Source organism: Penicillium angulare, assembly GCF_028827245.1.
Source record: "Penicillium angulare strain IBT 27051 chromosome Unknown utg000004l_segment0_segment0, whole genome shotgun sequence".
NCBI classification, from domain to species: Eukaryota; Fungi; Ascomycota; class Eurotiomycetes; order Eurotiales; family Aspergillaceae; genus Penicillium; species Penicillium angulare.
The window spans coordinates 2,473,527-2,488,817 of NW_026623163.1; the positions used below are offsets into that span (position 1 = coordinate 2,473,527).

Below are 15,291 nucleotides of genomic sequence, written 5' to 3' on the forward strand. Positions count from 1 at the left end.
TATAGTGAGAACGAAGTATAGATATCTTAGACATCCATATTAATAAGGAAAAAGACTCAATGAAAACTCATTAGCAGACTGCAAATGATTTTTTTTTTCAATTGAAATTAACCAATTTGTATATAGTGAGTCATGCGTTCAAAAAGGGCAGGTTGCCTTTGAGCTGGGAATACTTGGCAAATAGTGATGAGAGCATTTCATTCCACTCCTCTTCATCTCTCTTCTCTTCGTCCCATTCTAACATCAACCAAGCAAGAATGACAGACCCAGAAGGAGTAAGCCAAGATCAAATACCGAACAAATTTCACTTGGCCTTTGCTTTTGCAATTGTGAAATTGAAGCCACCAGAAAAACAGCTCAAGGGTAAGTGCGCATCTCTCAACTCTCATCCGAGATCGAACAATTCTAACTAAGATTCCAACAAGAACATATCCTAGAAATTCGAAAATTCATTCGAAATGATATGAAAGCCATCTCACCGGAAAGATTCTTCGATAGTGTTGCCTTCTGGCAGAGCGCATACAAGGATTCAGAGGCAGAGCAGACTAAGCTTCTCAACAGAATATTCGAATTGGAGCAACGGTCTGAAGGCCTGAACTGCAAACTTAGACAGAGTCAGATTGATATGAGTCCTGGTTTTATTTCCACCAAACGGAAGCCTACAGGTACAACAGAAAGCTTGAAAGATTCGGTGCGCCTAAGCAAGAGAGCACAGCAAGTCGACTTTAACACAATCCAAACCAAAGAAAGCGACAAGAATGGGGATTCGGAGTGTCTAGAGAATGAAAATGGTCTGTATACATTTGTCGCGAGAATATTGTATGCTATCTAGGTACTCATGATGCTGATAAGAGACTAGGACCCAAGCTCATGAGACAAATATACAACGTTCAACGCGCTATCCGGAAAAAGCAAAACTACAAAGCAATCACTATAGGTGCCGTGTGCCTGTGCAAAATTGCGAGAACCGAGATCCTTGAAGCCATCATCTATTTGAACTCATCTGAAAATCCACCCAAGCCCCAGATAATCCAGAAAAGCAAAAAGCGGGACATGGCCAGCGTCGTGAAAGCCGTGGAACTGTCATTTAATCTGGCCATTCAAGCCATCCACAGGGTCATAGGATCCAAGGATGAGCGAGGGCATAAAGGCCAAATTCTTTATTATGTTGTATGTCTTTTCGAAGCAGTAATGGTCGGACTGGCTCAGCATTGTGCTGCTGTTTCAAGGGAATCAGGCTCGACAGGAACGGTTTTGCAGGAGACTTCAAATACAAACAAACCTAGAACACAAAAACCACGCAAAGCAGCAAGCAGAAAGCCAACTTTGCCCCCCAAAGCGAAGAAAGCAAGTATGCAGAATAAAGATGCTCAGCAGTTGATTGATTTGCTAACTAAAATGGCATTGTCTCTTGACTTATCCCGAAGCGTTGATGAGGAGGTCATGGAAGGATTTCTTTTCATTGCAATTGACCGAGTGGGGAAAATACTTGCGCTTTTTACTTTCGAGAATCACCAATTACCGTCTGAGGTTTGTCCAGATTTACACCTACCGGAGGGGCTTATAGCCATGAAGGAGGAAGCCATGACACCCCAAGCCGTACAACTTGAAGCCAAGTATTTGATTGCTTTTCTGGACCGATTGTTGAATCACGGCGTTTCTGATACAGAGACAATCCAAACTGAGTTCATTCAAAAAAAGAAGGAGTGCTTCCAGAAAACCTTGGTACAGGCTGTCTTTGGCACTACCGATCCGCTGTTTCATCCAGGACTGACTCGCCCTGCCACTCCCCCATCTTTATCTTCTGCTGGCCGAGCACCAGGTCGCCAGGAATTTTCTGAATGGTTCACAGAAGAGTTGTGGCGCCTTGTTGGTTGGGATGTGTTGAATTCCGTTACACAACCGTTATAAGCCTTCTACTTTTATAAACATTTTCACCTATCCAGACATGAAGTGGAGGGAAGGCAGAAGAGGCATTTTTCATGCTATCCATTGAGTATCTATATTGCTAATTTTATATATGGACGCAGAATATGTCAGGTCATTGTATGACTATGAATATCAATCAAATCCCAGCTTCAGAATGCGATTCGCATTGCCCCCTAGGACCATGCCAATAGATTCAGAATCCTTCTCCCCAAAACAACTGCTTATAGCGTGATAATTCGTCGTGACGCTAGGCCACTTCTCATCTTCATCATGCAATGGTGGAAAGAAAGGATGATCAGTACCTATAATAATTAGTCCAAGATACTCCCAAGGAAACATAGAAACAACAACTTCCACTCCTCAGCGAAAAGGACTTACCAAACATCAACCGATCATGACTCCCAGCAGCAACAGCCGCCTGCAATCCAGCGGAGCCATAAACAACTGCATCAAGGAAAATATTCGTCTTCAATACATCCCAAACACCCCGCTTCGGTCCAGGAGTATCTCCCCCATTCGCAAGAAACTTCCGTTCATGCAAAACACAACTCTCAATCCTCCCCGCAAGAAACGGAAGAGTCCCACCAGAGTGAGCCAACAAGACCTGCAATCGCTCAAATCGATCAAAAACCCCACTAAGAAGCATCCGCGTCACCGCAATGGTAGTTTCAAGCGGAAACCCAAGCGCAAGCGGTAAAACATGTCCATACCGCGCAATCACCTCAGGACCCCCAAAAGCCTCACTAGGAAGCCCGTAGTGTGGATGAAGGAAAAGAAGCAACTGGGTCTCTTCCAAGGCACCCCAAATTGAATCTAGATCTGGATCATCGAGACCCTTACCTAGCCCCGATGTACCCATAATCACACCACGGATATGAGGCAGGGTGCGTAGTCGCTTGATCTCGGCCACCACGACAGATGAAGGTGCACTGAGTGGTAGAGCTCCGAAGGCGAAGAGAGATTTCTGGGTTTCGCTATTTACGCCTGCACATGTTGATTCTAGATCGTTGTTTATGCGCTCAGCCCATCCCTGGGCTTCGTCTTCTGGAACAAAGTCGAGCCATGGGTTTGCGAGGGAGATAACGCTGCAGTCTATGTCGTGCTTTTTCATAAAGTCGAGCTTTACGTTTATATCGGAGTATGAAGCGTCGACTGGACGACCTCGCTCATCGGGTGGTGTGGCGGGGTCATCGTCTGATGAAAGAATGATTAGACGGGGGTCTGCACCTTCGGCGGGGTCGTGGATGTAGGGAACTGTTTTGCGAGAGCGGAGAAGCGCCATGTAGGAGGGTGGATAGACATGGGTATGAACGTCGACGATAAGTTGGCGAGACATGGTTTCAAAGCTTGGAGTAGGAATTTGAATTGGGCGTTGGAAATGGTCTTGGGGACTGGGGGCTTATCAGGGGTCCTTGTTTACTGCGGGGGCTTGATAGAGGAGTGCAGGCAGATGCGGGGGTTGCAGATAGCTTGATAACGAGGTTGCAAGTGAACTTGGCGTGGGTTTTCATGCATAAGAACTGAAATCAAGCAGGGAAGACTGTCTGATAGTTATCAGTTTACGTTATTAATTGCAGGGGGTATGATCTAGGATACAATGTGTTGTCTATCCATCCCATAGGTGTGCCTGCTATACGCATGGATCAGCGATGTAAGTGCCGAGATGAATTGATTGCCACAGAAGATAAGCAGAATTCTTCGTTAAGAATTCTTCTTATCCATTATCATAGCTAAGAGTACAAACTAGTATTGACTAGTAACACGAAGCTGAATCATTGATCATCAAATAATTGTCATGGGATTGGGAAATCGTAGATTGTTACTGGTAAGCACAGCAACATTGAAGGTAAGCTATAGCACCGATCCCGTTCATTGGATCCGTAATAAGCCATGTTCTCCACTTAGCCTTTAAACGAAGGAGCCATTAGTATACGACTGTCATCATCAATCAAGAATATTAATGCCAAACTCACTCGAAAAATAGCCAATCTTTTACAACTGCTCACCAGCGAGGGTAATAGGCTGGACATTGGTGAATTTGGGGATATCAGCAAAGACCTTGGGGCTCTCAGGGTCCTGCAAAGCGTTCTTCAAGTCTTCAGCTTTCTCCCATTCGAGCTTGGCAGCGATAAGGTATTTGGAAGGAGAGCCATCGAGTGCAGTGGTGTACTTGATGATCTTCCAGTTGAGAAGACCGTGCTTCTTCCAGATGCTCTCAACAAGCGGCATGTGGGATTGCAGGTAGTAGGTTTCGTTGAATTGAATGCCCTCTTCATTGGGATACATGACTGCGGCGTGGTAAACCATTTTGGGCGAAAGTGAAGTTTGTAAGAAGATGAAGGAATTTGAAATATGCCGTTGGTTGGGATGTGTAGAAGAAAAGGAAACATCGAGCCCGAGACTTGGAGAAGATGGAGGGGCAGGCCGTGGTTCCTGGGCGGTTCCTGACGATTGGTCATCGAGGTCCCACCGGGTTTGCGTCTTATGGGGAATCGCTTCCATGAAATCAGCACTTGAGAGAAAATACACTTCTTGTAAAAACATTAAATAAATTTGTCGCTTTTAACTTTGATCCGTAAAGGTTATATCAATAAAACCACCCATTGTCAAAGGTCTTCCAATTACAACTTGAATCTAAAATCATAGATAGTATGCTGATTTGATTACTATATCTAGGAAACAGGATAATAATAGTATTTACACGCTGGATAATAACCACTATCTAGCTCGCAAGGGTAGGATTTCCAGGAAACGACTCTGGTCACCCACACACCCACAGGTCGGAACTTGTCCTCTACACTATATGGGGTGGATTGCAGACGAGAACAGGGCTCTTGTAGCGACTTAGAAGTCGGAGTACGAAACGAGCTTGGCCCTTATTCATTTTGCAGCCAAGATATGCCCTTTTTTGACTGGTGCAGGTCACGGAACACAAAATTTGAAGAAACAAATATGTAGATTGACCTTTCGGGATCCTATACTGACGTCGATATGGTTTAATTTCGGACGATCGGTCATAGAGAGTCCACTAAGAAATCCTTCACTGGTTACCATCAACCACGTTTCTGTGCACAATATTCGAATTTTCCATTTTGATTCTCTGATCCGCTCCTCGGTGACTGCTAGCGCGTAGAATTTCCACAAAGTCTCTCGCGAGGCTCGCGTAGCTTGGATCCGTACTCATCATATAGATATGCCAGCAAAACCACGTCCCCAGATCAGGAATCCACAACACCCACCAAAGAGACGACTTACACAACGACTTGAGCCTGCCATCTCAGTCATCAGTAAAGAGAAGTTCGCAGTCGTGATTAGTCCAGCGCCATGTAGCCTGTTCATCCGAAGTTATTTTCTGGGTTTAATGAATAAATACATTGCCCCAGGTCTTGCAAGTGATTATCCACAAACGGACTGAAGCCCCACCTTGCCCCGAGCTCCATCATCTGAAGATCCATGACGCCGCTGAGAATTACTTAGTAACAGTTCCACAGTATCACTGCCTCGAGGCGACAATCAAATATGATCTCGGGTATCTTGCAAGCTTCCAATGTGGACCTGAGAGATGCTCCATGTTTGTTCATGGCAGAAAAGGCTCTCTCACCGAGGGTAAATAGGTCGACAAGGAGAAGATATCTGGTTCGAAGCAAATAGATTGTCATGATGGTTGATGAGCGATGATCCCCAGGTTTCGTTTCTTTGATATCGATACATAACACCGGGGTATCGATTGTACAGTCAAAGATCGCGTTTATCATTGACAGAAGGCGAGGCACAGAGTCAAAAAGACAAAGTCTAGACCTAATTAAATGAGTCCATGACGTGCTAGTCATCTTGAACGACAAGGTGTTAATTTGTGGAAATGATAGAAGGTGTGTTTGAGAGAAAAGGTGCGTATGCGTTGGGTGAGGAATTCTACTGTGAGGGGAGGGCCTTTTTATAAGACTCTATATGCTTTACAATGGGGCCTCCAATGTTCAAAAGTGAGTTAAAAAGGGCTAAGGCAACATAAATGCGAGCTGAGGGACTCACTCTACTGATGTAGTGTCAGTTCGTGAAAGAACCAACCATGAAAAACAAGAACATAGATTGATAATAGTAATATTGAAAGTCCTCTGACTTTTATTCATATAGCGTGACCTTAATCCATTAATGTGAGTATTTCATGATATATTCGCGAAATCAGAGTAGAACATAACAGTAGGTTGAGGAACAGCCAGTCTCTACACACGGATGAGGAATAAAACCTTACAATCACCCGTGCCTTTAAGAGAAGGGAATATCAGGAGCAACAATAATTCGGCAGTAACTTGAAGTTTACGGGAGGTGTCAGTGGGAAAGGCCTAGGTATCTCTGAACTGTTATCATCCACAAAACTGTAGATTCACATCATGAATAATTTCAAGTTTATACAGCTCCGCTGTTCATGTTTTACTTTGTCTCTACTCAAAACCTTCGAGCGACCGACTCCAAATGGCTGAATTGTGGGGCTGTCACTAAAGTTTCGAGACTACGAGATTTATAATCCCCACTTAAAAAACAGAATTCAGACGCCAAGTTGAAGTTCGTATAGAGAAGCCAAGCCGCGGCCAAGAATGATGCCGGGGGTTGATGACGTTAAGCTTGGCGGGGTCCCCTTAAATACGTTGAGCGCCAAAAGACCCCTTAGTCCCGGAGTCTTTACCACCCACGGAAAAAGCAGCTTCATTCGCAATTCACAACCGTAAATATACCTCAACGGGAAATTGCTCATCTCTGCACCTCAAGATGTGTCTCGGTTTCGGCAAATTTTACGTTAAGCCTCAGCCACCACGCCGAGAGAAATACAAAAACGAGGAGAAATATCGACGGGACTATCAGCGATACGAAGAGGAATTAGAGGCTTGGAATGACCCAGAAAATAGGCGAAGGATGCTAGCAAATTCCCGCGCGGGCGGAACTGCTGGATTAACCGCTGCGATTTCTTGAGATATCATTTTGAGGGGGCATAGACAACGTGTGTGAGATTAGCATTCCCTACCTCAGTTACACCTTCTTTTGGGAGTGGTGGTCTAGTAGCCACGGTTAATACTAACTGCCATATAGTAGCAGCTATCAATGGATCTATACTGCAATCACTCTCCTGATCACTCTATATCAGTTTGAACACCAGGGGCACTAGTAGCTATTGTTTAATCATGTTTATTTGTGTATAATAATACGAATACATCCGGGCTGGTCAAAGTACCCCTTAATCCTTACAGAATCTATAGAGCGATATTTGACCTATGGACGTCCGAGCTGGAACTACTTATGAAGATGAGACATTCAGCTTCCAATCATCTAGCTCAAATGGGATTTAGTACGTATGGTGCTTCTGTCCAATCAGGTTCACCATTTTCCGGCGTTATCAGCAGCCCCGGAACCCATTATGGGTCCGCGTAGATCTACGCAATCCCGATATCTTTCAACGATAGCTCAATGTCAAGGTGCACAATTATGGAAGAACCGAAGCTGAGTGTATCGATTGAATTTCGAAGCCAGCTGACTTTAAAAATTATTGACTTTTTTTTACATGTAATTCTGAATTTTTTCAAGGATCAAAATCCATGGCATACAAATGCATGGTAGGCCCGAGCACTTGGATGCAGAGCTTATCTCCACACTAATGTTACATGCATTTCCCCCTCTTCACTCTCCTTTGTCTCTACAATTACCAGAAGATCGAGATTATTCACTGAATTATTTGCGATAGAACACCCAGAAGAGCCACTCAACAGGAAACAGGATAAAGACCTTTTTTTCGAAATGGCCAACGTCGCTCAAGAGCTCTCACCAGCTTCTACTGCCGTGGCAAAAGACGACTTGGTGATACCTGTATAGCCCCGCATCACATTCTCCAGTTTACCTATACAGTTCAGAAGACTCATGTGAATGCTCGCAGCTCATCGACTTTCACCCCTTTCTCTCTGGGACACCCGCCGATAAGCATGCCGTCGCTCTCTCGATCACGAACGCTTTCAAAACATCCGGCTTTCTTTATCTAAAGGCCCACGGCATTATACCCTCCATGGTATCACAGGTGTTCGCCTCCTCCGCTCGCTTCTTCAATCGTCCTCAGACACAGAAAGACGGGTTGGGTTGGACGACCCCACAGTCTAACCGTGGTTACATTGCAACTGGACGGGAGAAGCTCGCACCAATCGAAGAAACAGACGCAATCCGTACGATAAGAGGATCAGCACCTGATCTGAAAGAAACGATGGAGATTGGTCGAGAAGGTCTTGCAGAGCTCCCGAATCGTTGGCCAGACAACTTAGATGAAGAGGGTGGAAATTTCAAAGAAACAATGCTTTTGTTTTTTGAAAGCTGTAAAGGCTTGCATCGTCAGATTATGAGTGCAATTGCTCTTGGGATGAATCTTCCTGAGCACTTCTTTGATGAATTTGTCGACGAGGGAGATAACAATCTGCGTCTTCTTCATTATCCGCCTGTTCGGAAGGAGGTGTTCAAGGATAATCCTAATCAGGTCCGGGCGGGAGAACATAGTGATTATGGCTCTGTTACGTTGCTTTTTCAGGATCGCCATGGTGGATTGCAGGTGCGCAGTCCTAAGGGCACCTTCGTCGATGCCATTCCGATCGCAGATACTATTATTGTGAATGCTGGAGATTTGCTGGCTCGGTGGTCCAATGATACTATCACTAGTACTCGACATCGAGTGATTCAGCCACCTATGCCCCCGGGCCAGGAGAACCAAGATGAATCTGATACATACCCTTCTAGGTATAGTATTGCTTACTTCTGCAATCCTAATAACAACAAATTGATACAAGCTCTTCCGGGGACTTACGGGGAGGATCTTCATGTCGATAAGAAATACTCCGATATCACAGCGGGAGACTACTTGGTCTCTAGATTGACTGCGACTATTTAATCTAGTATTTACATTCCTCTCTTTCAGCCGCTCATAGCCGTCTGGTTTCAATTGTCCTTTTATTGAGTTTATAGCAATTCAAGAATTTGACCGCCATTAAGGCATTATTGAAACATGTCTTTCGATTCGTCTATAAAAATCTATTCAAAATGTCTTTTAAACCTAACCTTACCAGTCAAGCTATATTATGTCGCGATAAATGTGCTGACAGATCCCCAACTTCTATGTACTAGTAGGTAGAGGGCATAACGGAGAGACGACCACCATCGGTAAGCAGAATGTTACCATTCAAATACCCACCCGAGGCGCTCGTCATCCAAACGACCACACCGGCAAAATCCTGCTGACTTCCAGCACGAGTCAACGGAATCATATCGACCGGGAATGAGCCATCAGAGATTCCAGCATCCGGGACTCCATTGTCATTAAAGCTATGCTGGGCCATTTCGGATTGGTAAAGACCGGGAGAAATACCATTGAAACGGATATTATAAGAGGTGAAGGTCGTCGAAAGCATCTTGGTGAGATGATGCACCGCCGCCTTGGATACGTTATAAGCATAGCTGTATGGCGGCTTCCGGTTGAACCCAGCAAGAGACCCGGTCAGAATAACCTGGGGAGTAGGTGTCGACAGCACATTAGGCTGAGGAGCGGGTCTCTTCGAATTGGCGGCATCGAGAAGCGGCAAGAAGGCCAGAACAGTATAGTAGACACCTGTCACGTTGACATCCATGACATTGGTGAACTCGGTCATCGGGACATTGTATAGCTGATCTCGGACCTCAGTGATAGATGGCATAGAACCGTCGGCTTTAGGCTTAGGCATGGGCATATCGGGACCCATTATTCCGCTGTTGGCGAATAAAACATCGATGTGGTCTGTCTGTGCAGCGATGGCTTCGTATGCTGCATCGAGGGATTCCTTCGACGATACATCGCATTTAACTGGGATAATGACGTTGGGATCTTGGGTGGCTGTCTGTTGGAGGGCTTCCTCACGCCGGCCTAAGACGAAGACCTTGGATACCCCGTTTACGGCGAGGGCGTGGGCAATTGTACGACCGAGACCTGGTGATAGATGCTGTTAGCGGGGTTGTTCTAGTTTGGGATTTTTGATAAGGATATGGATACCTGAGCCTCCTCCAGTGACGACGACGACGCGGCCCTTGACTGAAAATAGCTCTGATGCTTGCAAGTGTGACATTGTGATTATCTCCAAAAAAACTTGTGAGTGGTTGAATTGACAAGAGAGGAGGAGAGTTGATTATCAACCATGTCAGAGACCCCGCATTCGCGTCATCTCCGTGCTCCACCTATGATCGGCGCATACGGCGATCGGGGGCATTCCGCGTTGTTTTTGTTGTTTTCCTATACAAGCCCGATGGAATGATGGCGAGAAAAAAAAAAAGAAATTGGAGTCCCGAAAGTGATATATTTTTGCTTTTCTAAAAAAAAATAATTTGCAGCGATTAGTGGCTCGTGATAACAATCTCCTCAAACACTGGATCTAACGCAGAGCTGTCGATGTGGGTATCTACCCTCAGTCTTTCCCCATCCGAGGCCCTCAGGTTCCCCTCAGCTTTATTCACAACTCTGCAACTTTAATACTTGTCAGGTTACAACAGATTTGTTCCTCTACTCGGATGTCCCCGGACCAAAATTTGATATGCAAATTGAATATAGACTTTCGATCTCATCCATGGATAATATTTGACGTCATTGCCGAGATTACCCGGCATGAACTCCCCAGTATTCAAGTTAACAGCTCCCGAAAGATCGAATGAATAATATATGAGCAACGATTCAAAGTCATTATTGAAATTCAAATCGACCAGAATCGACCGAAAGATAGAAAAAGAGAGAATGGCGCGGGTTCAATCGTTTTTTTGTGGTTAGCCGCTCATCTCCATAGACAGTAAGGTTAGGGCCCTGCATGCTCCCGTTAATGTGGAGTGGAGCATGGATATGACAGCATCAAGGGAATAAGCACCTGAAAACGATATGGATGATGGGGTTAGTCCAGGATTAAACCTTAATTATCCTGTTCATTTGGTCGGTTCGGAGGAACCCCCGTGCAGACCTGGTCATGACTAGACGCTGACTTCAATTCTCACTAACAATAGCCCTATAGCCAGGCAAAATCAAAGACTCATTTGGCATGTTGAGCTATAGTCGTTGACTTCATGAGGTAGCTTACCGCGCGTCCACTTCGGTCATTCAACCCAATATAGCCTAGACTTCCGACCTGTGCCCTGAAATTGAGCCAGCAAAGTCAATGAGACCGATTTCCCATCAGTTGCGTCAGTAGTTAATGATGCTTCCTTGGAACTTGATGGAAACCCTGAGGCCAGACTATATGTAACGTGGAGTATCCTGTCGGTGGAATCGAAGTATTTAACACTTTTTCGTCGGATCTTTGCTCCTGCGCTTTACAAGACGTCTATATCATTTTAATGAGAACAGCGCCATACTAGAAAAAACTAGCAGTACCAGTAATGATCTGGAATTCGATTTTTGGGCTGAGTGCCTTGGGATTGCTACCATTGGCATCTGCCTTACCAAATGATATTGCAGCCAGGGCAACGCCATCCAGCTCATCGGTCTCAGCACCACCTACCCGTTCTCATCCGACTAGTCTCCCCCATTCATCCTACACAGGAACCGCATTGACTAGTGGCGCACTTACGGCTAGCTCCGTTGGAACGGGTATATCCTCTGGAAGTGTCTCTCCCGCTGAGACTACCTATCCGAGTGATGGGAAGCTTCATAATGCCGAGCCAGCCCCATATGTTCCCGCTGGAGGAGTTGGAACCAATGGCTCAATTCCTGTCTACAACGCACAGAGCGACTTCGACTATGAATCTCTGGTTTGTTCTCACCATCACTAAATATGTAATACATGCATTTACTAACTATCACCAGGCCCTTGCTCTGTACCAGGAGTGGATTGAATTGGATATCTTCCAAGATGGATTGAGACGTTTCTCTGAACAGGACTTCAAGGCAGCTGGTCTCACACCGCAAGACCGAAACCTTATTGCCTTTATGGCTGAACAAGAAGTTGGGCACGCGACCATGATCAGCAACATCCTGGGTGCCGAGGCACCACAGCAATGTGCCTATGTCTACCCTTACACTAATGTGCAAGAGTACATTGATTTTGCTCAAAAGGTCACTCGGTTCGGCGAAGCTGGTGTATATGGATTCCTAGCTCACCTTGACTCGAGAGAGGCTGCTACCTTGCTCACCCAATCCATCACCACAGAGGCACGTCAGCAATTGATCTTCCGTCAGTTCCAGGGCCTCTTCCCAATGCCCGAATGGTTCGAGGTTGGTATTCCCCAGTCTTGGGCCTGGACCCTCCTAGCACCGTATATCAGCTGGTGCCCACAAGACCAGACTCGACTTGTCTGGCAGAACTTCCCAGCCCTCAAGATCATCAACCAGCCAAGCGTTGGAAGCAGCGGTAACTCCTCCGTTTTCCAAAACAATACTATCAGCTCCGGAACCAACGTGGTGAAGGTGCCCAACGGATCTCAGTCATCAAGCTCTGGCTCTTCCGGAAGTGACTGTGGCGCTACAGTCACGACTGATGACACCACCCCGCTTTCGTTCGCTGGTCGTCAGGTTGCTCTGCAATGGGAAACCCCGGGTAAAGCTGTTGGTCCCAACAATAGCTATGTGACTACTTCCCAGGCTAAGACTGCTAAGTACGTCGCGTGGGTTTCGCAGCTCAACGTCACTTACACTCCGCTGCGGGTTAGCTCCAATGGTACCCGGGGATATACTATCCAGCCAAGTGCAGAGACATACGAGGGCAACCCAGCAGTCAATGGAACGATGTTCATTGCCATTACCGATTCGAACCCTGTGCTGAGCCCCTTCAATCTCAGCTTGATCAACCCTCACGTTGTTGCTGGCCCTGCTATTTACCAGGCCGGCTAAGCGACAAGTATAGTGTGATGGAATGGATATGCAAAGCCCTATGGTCTATAATCGAAGATTCTGTACTCTAATTAATATGAATAATTGAAGGGAAGAAGGGGTAGAGAAAAGTGGCGTTGTCTTTTTATTTCTGAATACGAGTCGTGATGCCATTGATGGTATCTATATATGGATATTCTATTCTAGCCGTAAGGGCAAGTAGGAATAATCGTAGTGCTAGTTTTATTGGCCTCTTATCAACCTTATCAACCTGAAGGGATAATTTGCCAACGAAATCGCCCACAGGTAGTTTGAACATGGAAGAATACAAGTCAGATGGTTCCCTGAAATTTGCGAAGCATCAATTTCACCTATTGCAGAACAGAATATCAACGTATTTAAATCTAGTATATCGAAATATAAAAGAGGCGATAGCACCATGAAGCGCCGCGCGTTTAGTATAGAATATCTGCAGTGGTGATTCGATTTACCGCAATACCCGCTCATTCCCGCAATACCCACTAAGCCAAGAAACAGTGAAGATAAATGCGCACGATCGAATTTTCACCACAAATTTTGGAAGGAATTCCAATTACCATATTAAATGATTGATTAAGTTCGCAATTTGAAGATAGATGCATTCATCAAATACCCTTGCCCAAGGATGAATGTGTTCCTGGTCGCAATGTCCAACTGATATTACGCCTTCTGATAACATTTCCTGAATGTGGATCTCAGTCTAGTTTGACTCATATTTTTTTTCTAAGAAAAGAAATTAACAATCCTAAATTTTCAAGTTTATTTATTTAGAGACCGAGTCTTTAACATATTGAATAGCTTATCTAACCCGGAGGCCTATCAAAATGACTACTAATATTTCATCACGCGGCGAAAGTCTTGCAAAGAAGAAGCCAGTATTTCTCGATGTTCTAGCAGATATATGGGACCCGCTGGTCAATCCTACGGGAGTTGTGAATCTTGGCCTTGCAGAGAACGTGAGTCAGGATACGTTCAACAATGGGGTAAAGTTGTTGACAAAGTTATAGGCACTTATGCATACGGAAATGAAGCAATTCATGAATTCAAAAGTAAGATTCATCGATTGTGCAACAAAATGTTAGGCTATTAATCAGTTGGCCCTTCTAGATACACATTGACTCACATGCATTGACATATGGGGATGGTTTCTCTGGGAGCCAGAAATTGAAGAAAGCTATATGTCACTTCTTGAATCGGCAATTATCACCTTTTATTCCTCTTCATTCTTCACATGTGACTGTTACATCCGGAGTGAGCAATGCACTTGAATGTACCGCTTGGGCTCTATTCGACCAGGGTGACCATGTGTTAGTTAGTCGGCCTTATTTCAATGCCTTCCACACAACCTTCAGTACTCGAGCAGGGTAAGTTTATTCCCAATGAGGATATATGGTGGCTACTAACAATTCTCTGGATCAGGGTTGGTCTTCTAGAAGTTAAGCTCGGGGAGATAGACCCATTTACCCTTGCCGCTGTTGAGAATTATGAAGAGGCACTTTTGTCCGCACGGAAGGAGGGCATGAATGTGAAAGCACTTCTGTTATGCTCACCCCATAATCCTCTTGGTTCGTTAATATCCACTACTTTTGTTGTTCCGACTAACAATGGTAGGTCGATGCTACCCTGAACATGTATTGCGAGAGTACATGCGGCTATGTGGAAAATATGATCTTCATCTCATCAGCGACGAGATCTATGCCCTCTCCGTATGGGAGAGCCCTGATCTTCCAGAGGCAGTGAGCTTCAAGTCTATTCTATCCATTGACACAGCCGGATTGATAGATGGAAGCATGGTACATGCAGTATGGGGTCTTAGCAAGGTGAGATAACTTCTTGCACTATGATAGCACAAAATTGACTGTTGACTTACACTTCTTCAACTAGGACTTTGGTGCCACAGGGTTACGAATTGGATGCTTGATTAGCCAGTCTAATCATAGGCTATTGGAAGCTGCAGATGGGATCTCGTATGGACAGCTTTATTCCTCTGAACGTGAGCCTGACTGACTCGGTTTGGAACAGGCTTTTGAACTTTCCTTCAAGTGCCGCAGACAGCGTTGCCGCCTCCTTACTGGCAGACGACGGATTCACTACGCAGTATTTGAGGACGAACCAGCTTCGTCTAGCCGAAAGCTACAAGTTCGTCACAGCATTCCTTAAGCGTCATGAAATTCCGTATTCCAAATGCAATGCTACATTCTTTCTGTGGATTCGGCTGGGGGCGGTCGTCAAAGATCCAAATACTACTGATGATGAAGTTTCAGCAAAGCTACGGAAATTCAAAGTGTATATGGCAGCGGGATACGCATATGCAAGTGAAGAAAGGGGATGGTTTCGTATGGTGTTTGCACACCCAAGACCTGTGCTTGAGGAAGGGCTTCAGCGTGTAGCCCAGGCGTTAGATTTATAGAGAACAAGCCAAGAGAACAGCAGGCTTCAAGTTATTGTCAGGACTCTCATTATATGTGAACATTGGGTAGATTGAA

General features: G+C 45.2%; 8 protein-coding genes across 8 annotated transcripts; 5 read left to right on the forward strand and 3 right to left on the reverse strand.

The window, feature by feature from the left end:
* Nucleotides 1–257: 257 nt before the first annotated feature.
* N7478_004858 (uncharacterized protein) lies at nucleotides 258–1,911 on the forward strand (the record flags this gene model as incomplete). The annotated part of the gene is made up of 3 exons (XM_056921072.1): nucleotides 258–363; nucleotides 426–791; nucleotides 860–1,911. The coding sequence occupies 3 exons, from the start codon at nucleotides 258–260 to the stop codon at nucleotides 1,909–1,911; spliced, it is 1,524 nt and encodes a 507-aa protein (XP_056779109.1).
* Nucleotides 1,912–2,061: 150 nt separating this feature from the next.
* Nucleotides 2,062–3,265, reverse strand: N7478_004859 (amidohydrolase family protein; the record flags this gene model as incomplete). Its single annotated transcript, XM_056921073.1, has 2 exons — nucleotides 2,062–2,231; nucleotides 2,308–3,265. The coding sequence occupies 2 exons, from the start codon at nucleotides 3,263–3,265 to the stop codon at nucleotides 2,062–2,064; spliced, it is 1,128 nt and encodes a 375-aa protein (XP_056779110.1).
* A 656-nt stretch (nucleotides 3,266–3,921) lies between these two features.
* On the reverse strand, nucleotides 3,922–4,236 carry N7478_004860 (uncharacterized protein; the record flags this gene model as incomplete). Its single annotated transcript, XM_056921074.1, has 1 exon — nucleotides 3,922–4,236. One exon carries the CDS (start codon nucleotides 4,234–4,236, stop codon nucleotides 3,922–3,924), a length of 315 nt encoding a protein of 104 aa, XP_056779111.1.
* A 2,457-nt stretch (nucleotides 4,237–6,693) lies between these two features.
* Nucleotides 6,694–6,894, forward strand: N7478_004861 (uncharacterized protein; the record flags this gene model as incomplete). Its single annotated transcript, XM_056921075.1, has 1 exon — nucleotides 6,694–6,894. The coding sequence occupies one exon, from the start codon at nucleotides 6,694–6,696 to the stop codon at nucleotides 6,892–6,894; it is 201 nt and encodes a 66-aa protein (XP_056779112.1).
* Nucleotides 6,895–7,713: 819 nt separating this feature from the next.
* N7478_004862 (isopenicillin N synthase family dioxygenase) lies at nucleotides 7,714–8,842 on the forward strand (the record flags this gene model as incomplete). Its single annotated transcript, XM_056921076.1, has 2 exons — nucleotides 7,714–7,773; nucleotides 7,850–8,842. 2 exons carry the CDS (start codon nucleotides 7,714–7,716, stop codon nucleotides 8,840–8,842), a joined length of 1,053 nt encoding a protein of 350 aa, XP_056779113.1.
* Nucleotides 8,843–9,071: 229 nt separating this feature from the next.
* Nucleotides 9,072–10,046, reverse strand: N7478_004863 (SDR family oxidoreductase; the record flags this gene model as incomplete). The annotated part of the gene is made up of 2 exons (XM_056921077.1): nucleotides 9,072–9,910; nucleotides 9,974–10,046. The coding sequence occupies 2 exons, from the start codon at nucleotides 10,044–10,046 to the stop codon at nucleotides 9,072–9,074; spliced, it is 912 nt and encodes a 303-aa protein (XP_056779114.1).
* Nucleotides 10,047–11,337: 1,291 nt separating this feature from the next.
* On the forward strand, nucleotides 11,338–12,787 carry N7478_004864 (ferritin-like domain-containing protein; the record flags this gene model as incomplete). Its single annotated transcript, XM_056921078.1, has 2 exons — nucleotides 11,338–11,709; nucleotides 11,765–12,787. The coding sequence occupies 2 exons, from the start codon at nucleotides 11,338–11,340 to the stop codon at nucleotides 12,785–12,787; spliced, it is 1,395 nt and encodes a 464-aa protein (XP_056779115.1).
* An 842-nt stretch (nucleotides 12,788–13,629) lies between these two features.
* On the forward strand, nucleotides 13,630–15,215 carry N7478_004865 (pyridoxal phosphate-dependent aminotransferase; the record flags this gene model as incomplete). Its single annotated transcript, XM_056921079.1, has 6 exons — nucleotides 13,630–13,761; nucleotides 13,913–14,169; nucleotides 14,225–14,370; nucleotides 14,417–14,625; nucleotides 14,690–14,798; nucleotides 14,857–15,215. The coding sequence occupies 6 exons, from the start codon at nucleotides 13,630–13,632 to the stop codon at nucleotides 15,213–15,215; spliced, it is 1,212 nt and encodes a 403-aa protein (XP_056779116.1).
* Between the last annotated feature and the right edge of the window lie 76 nt (nucleotides 15,216–15,291).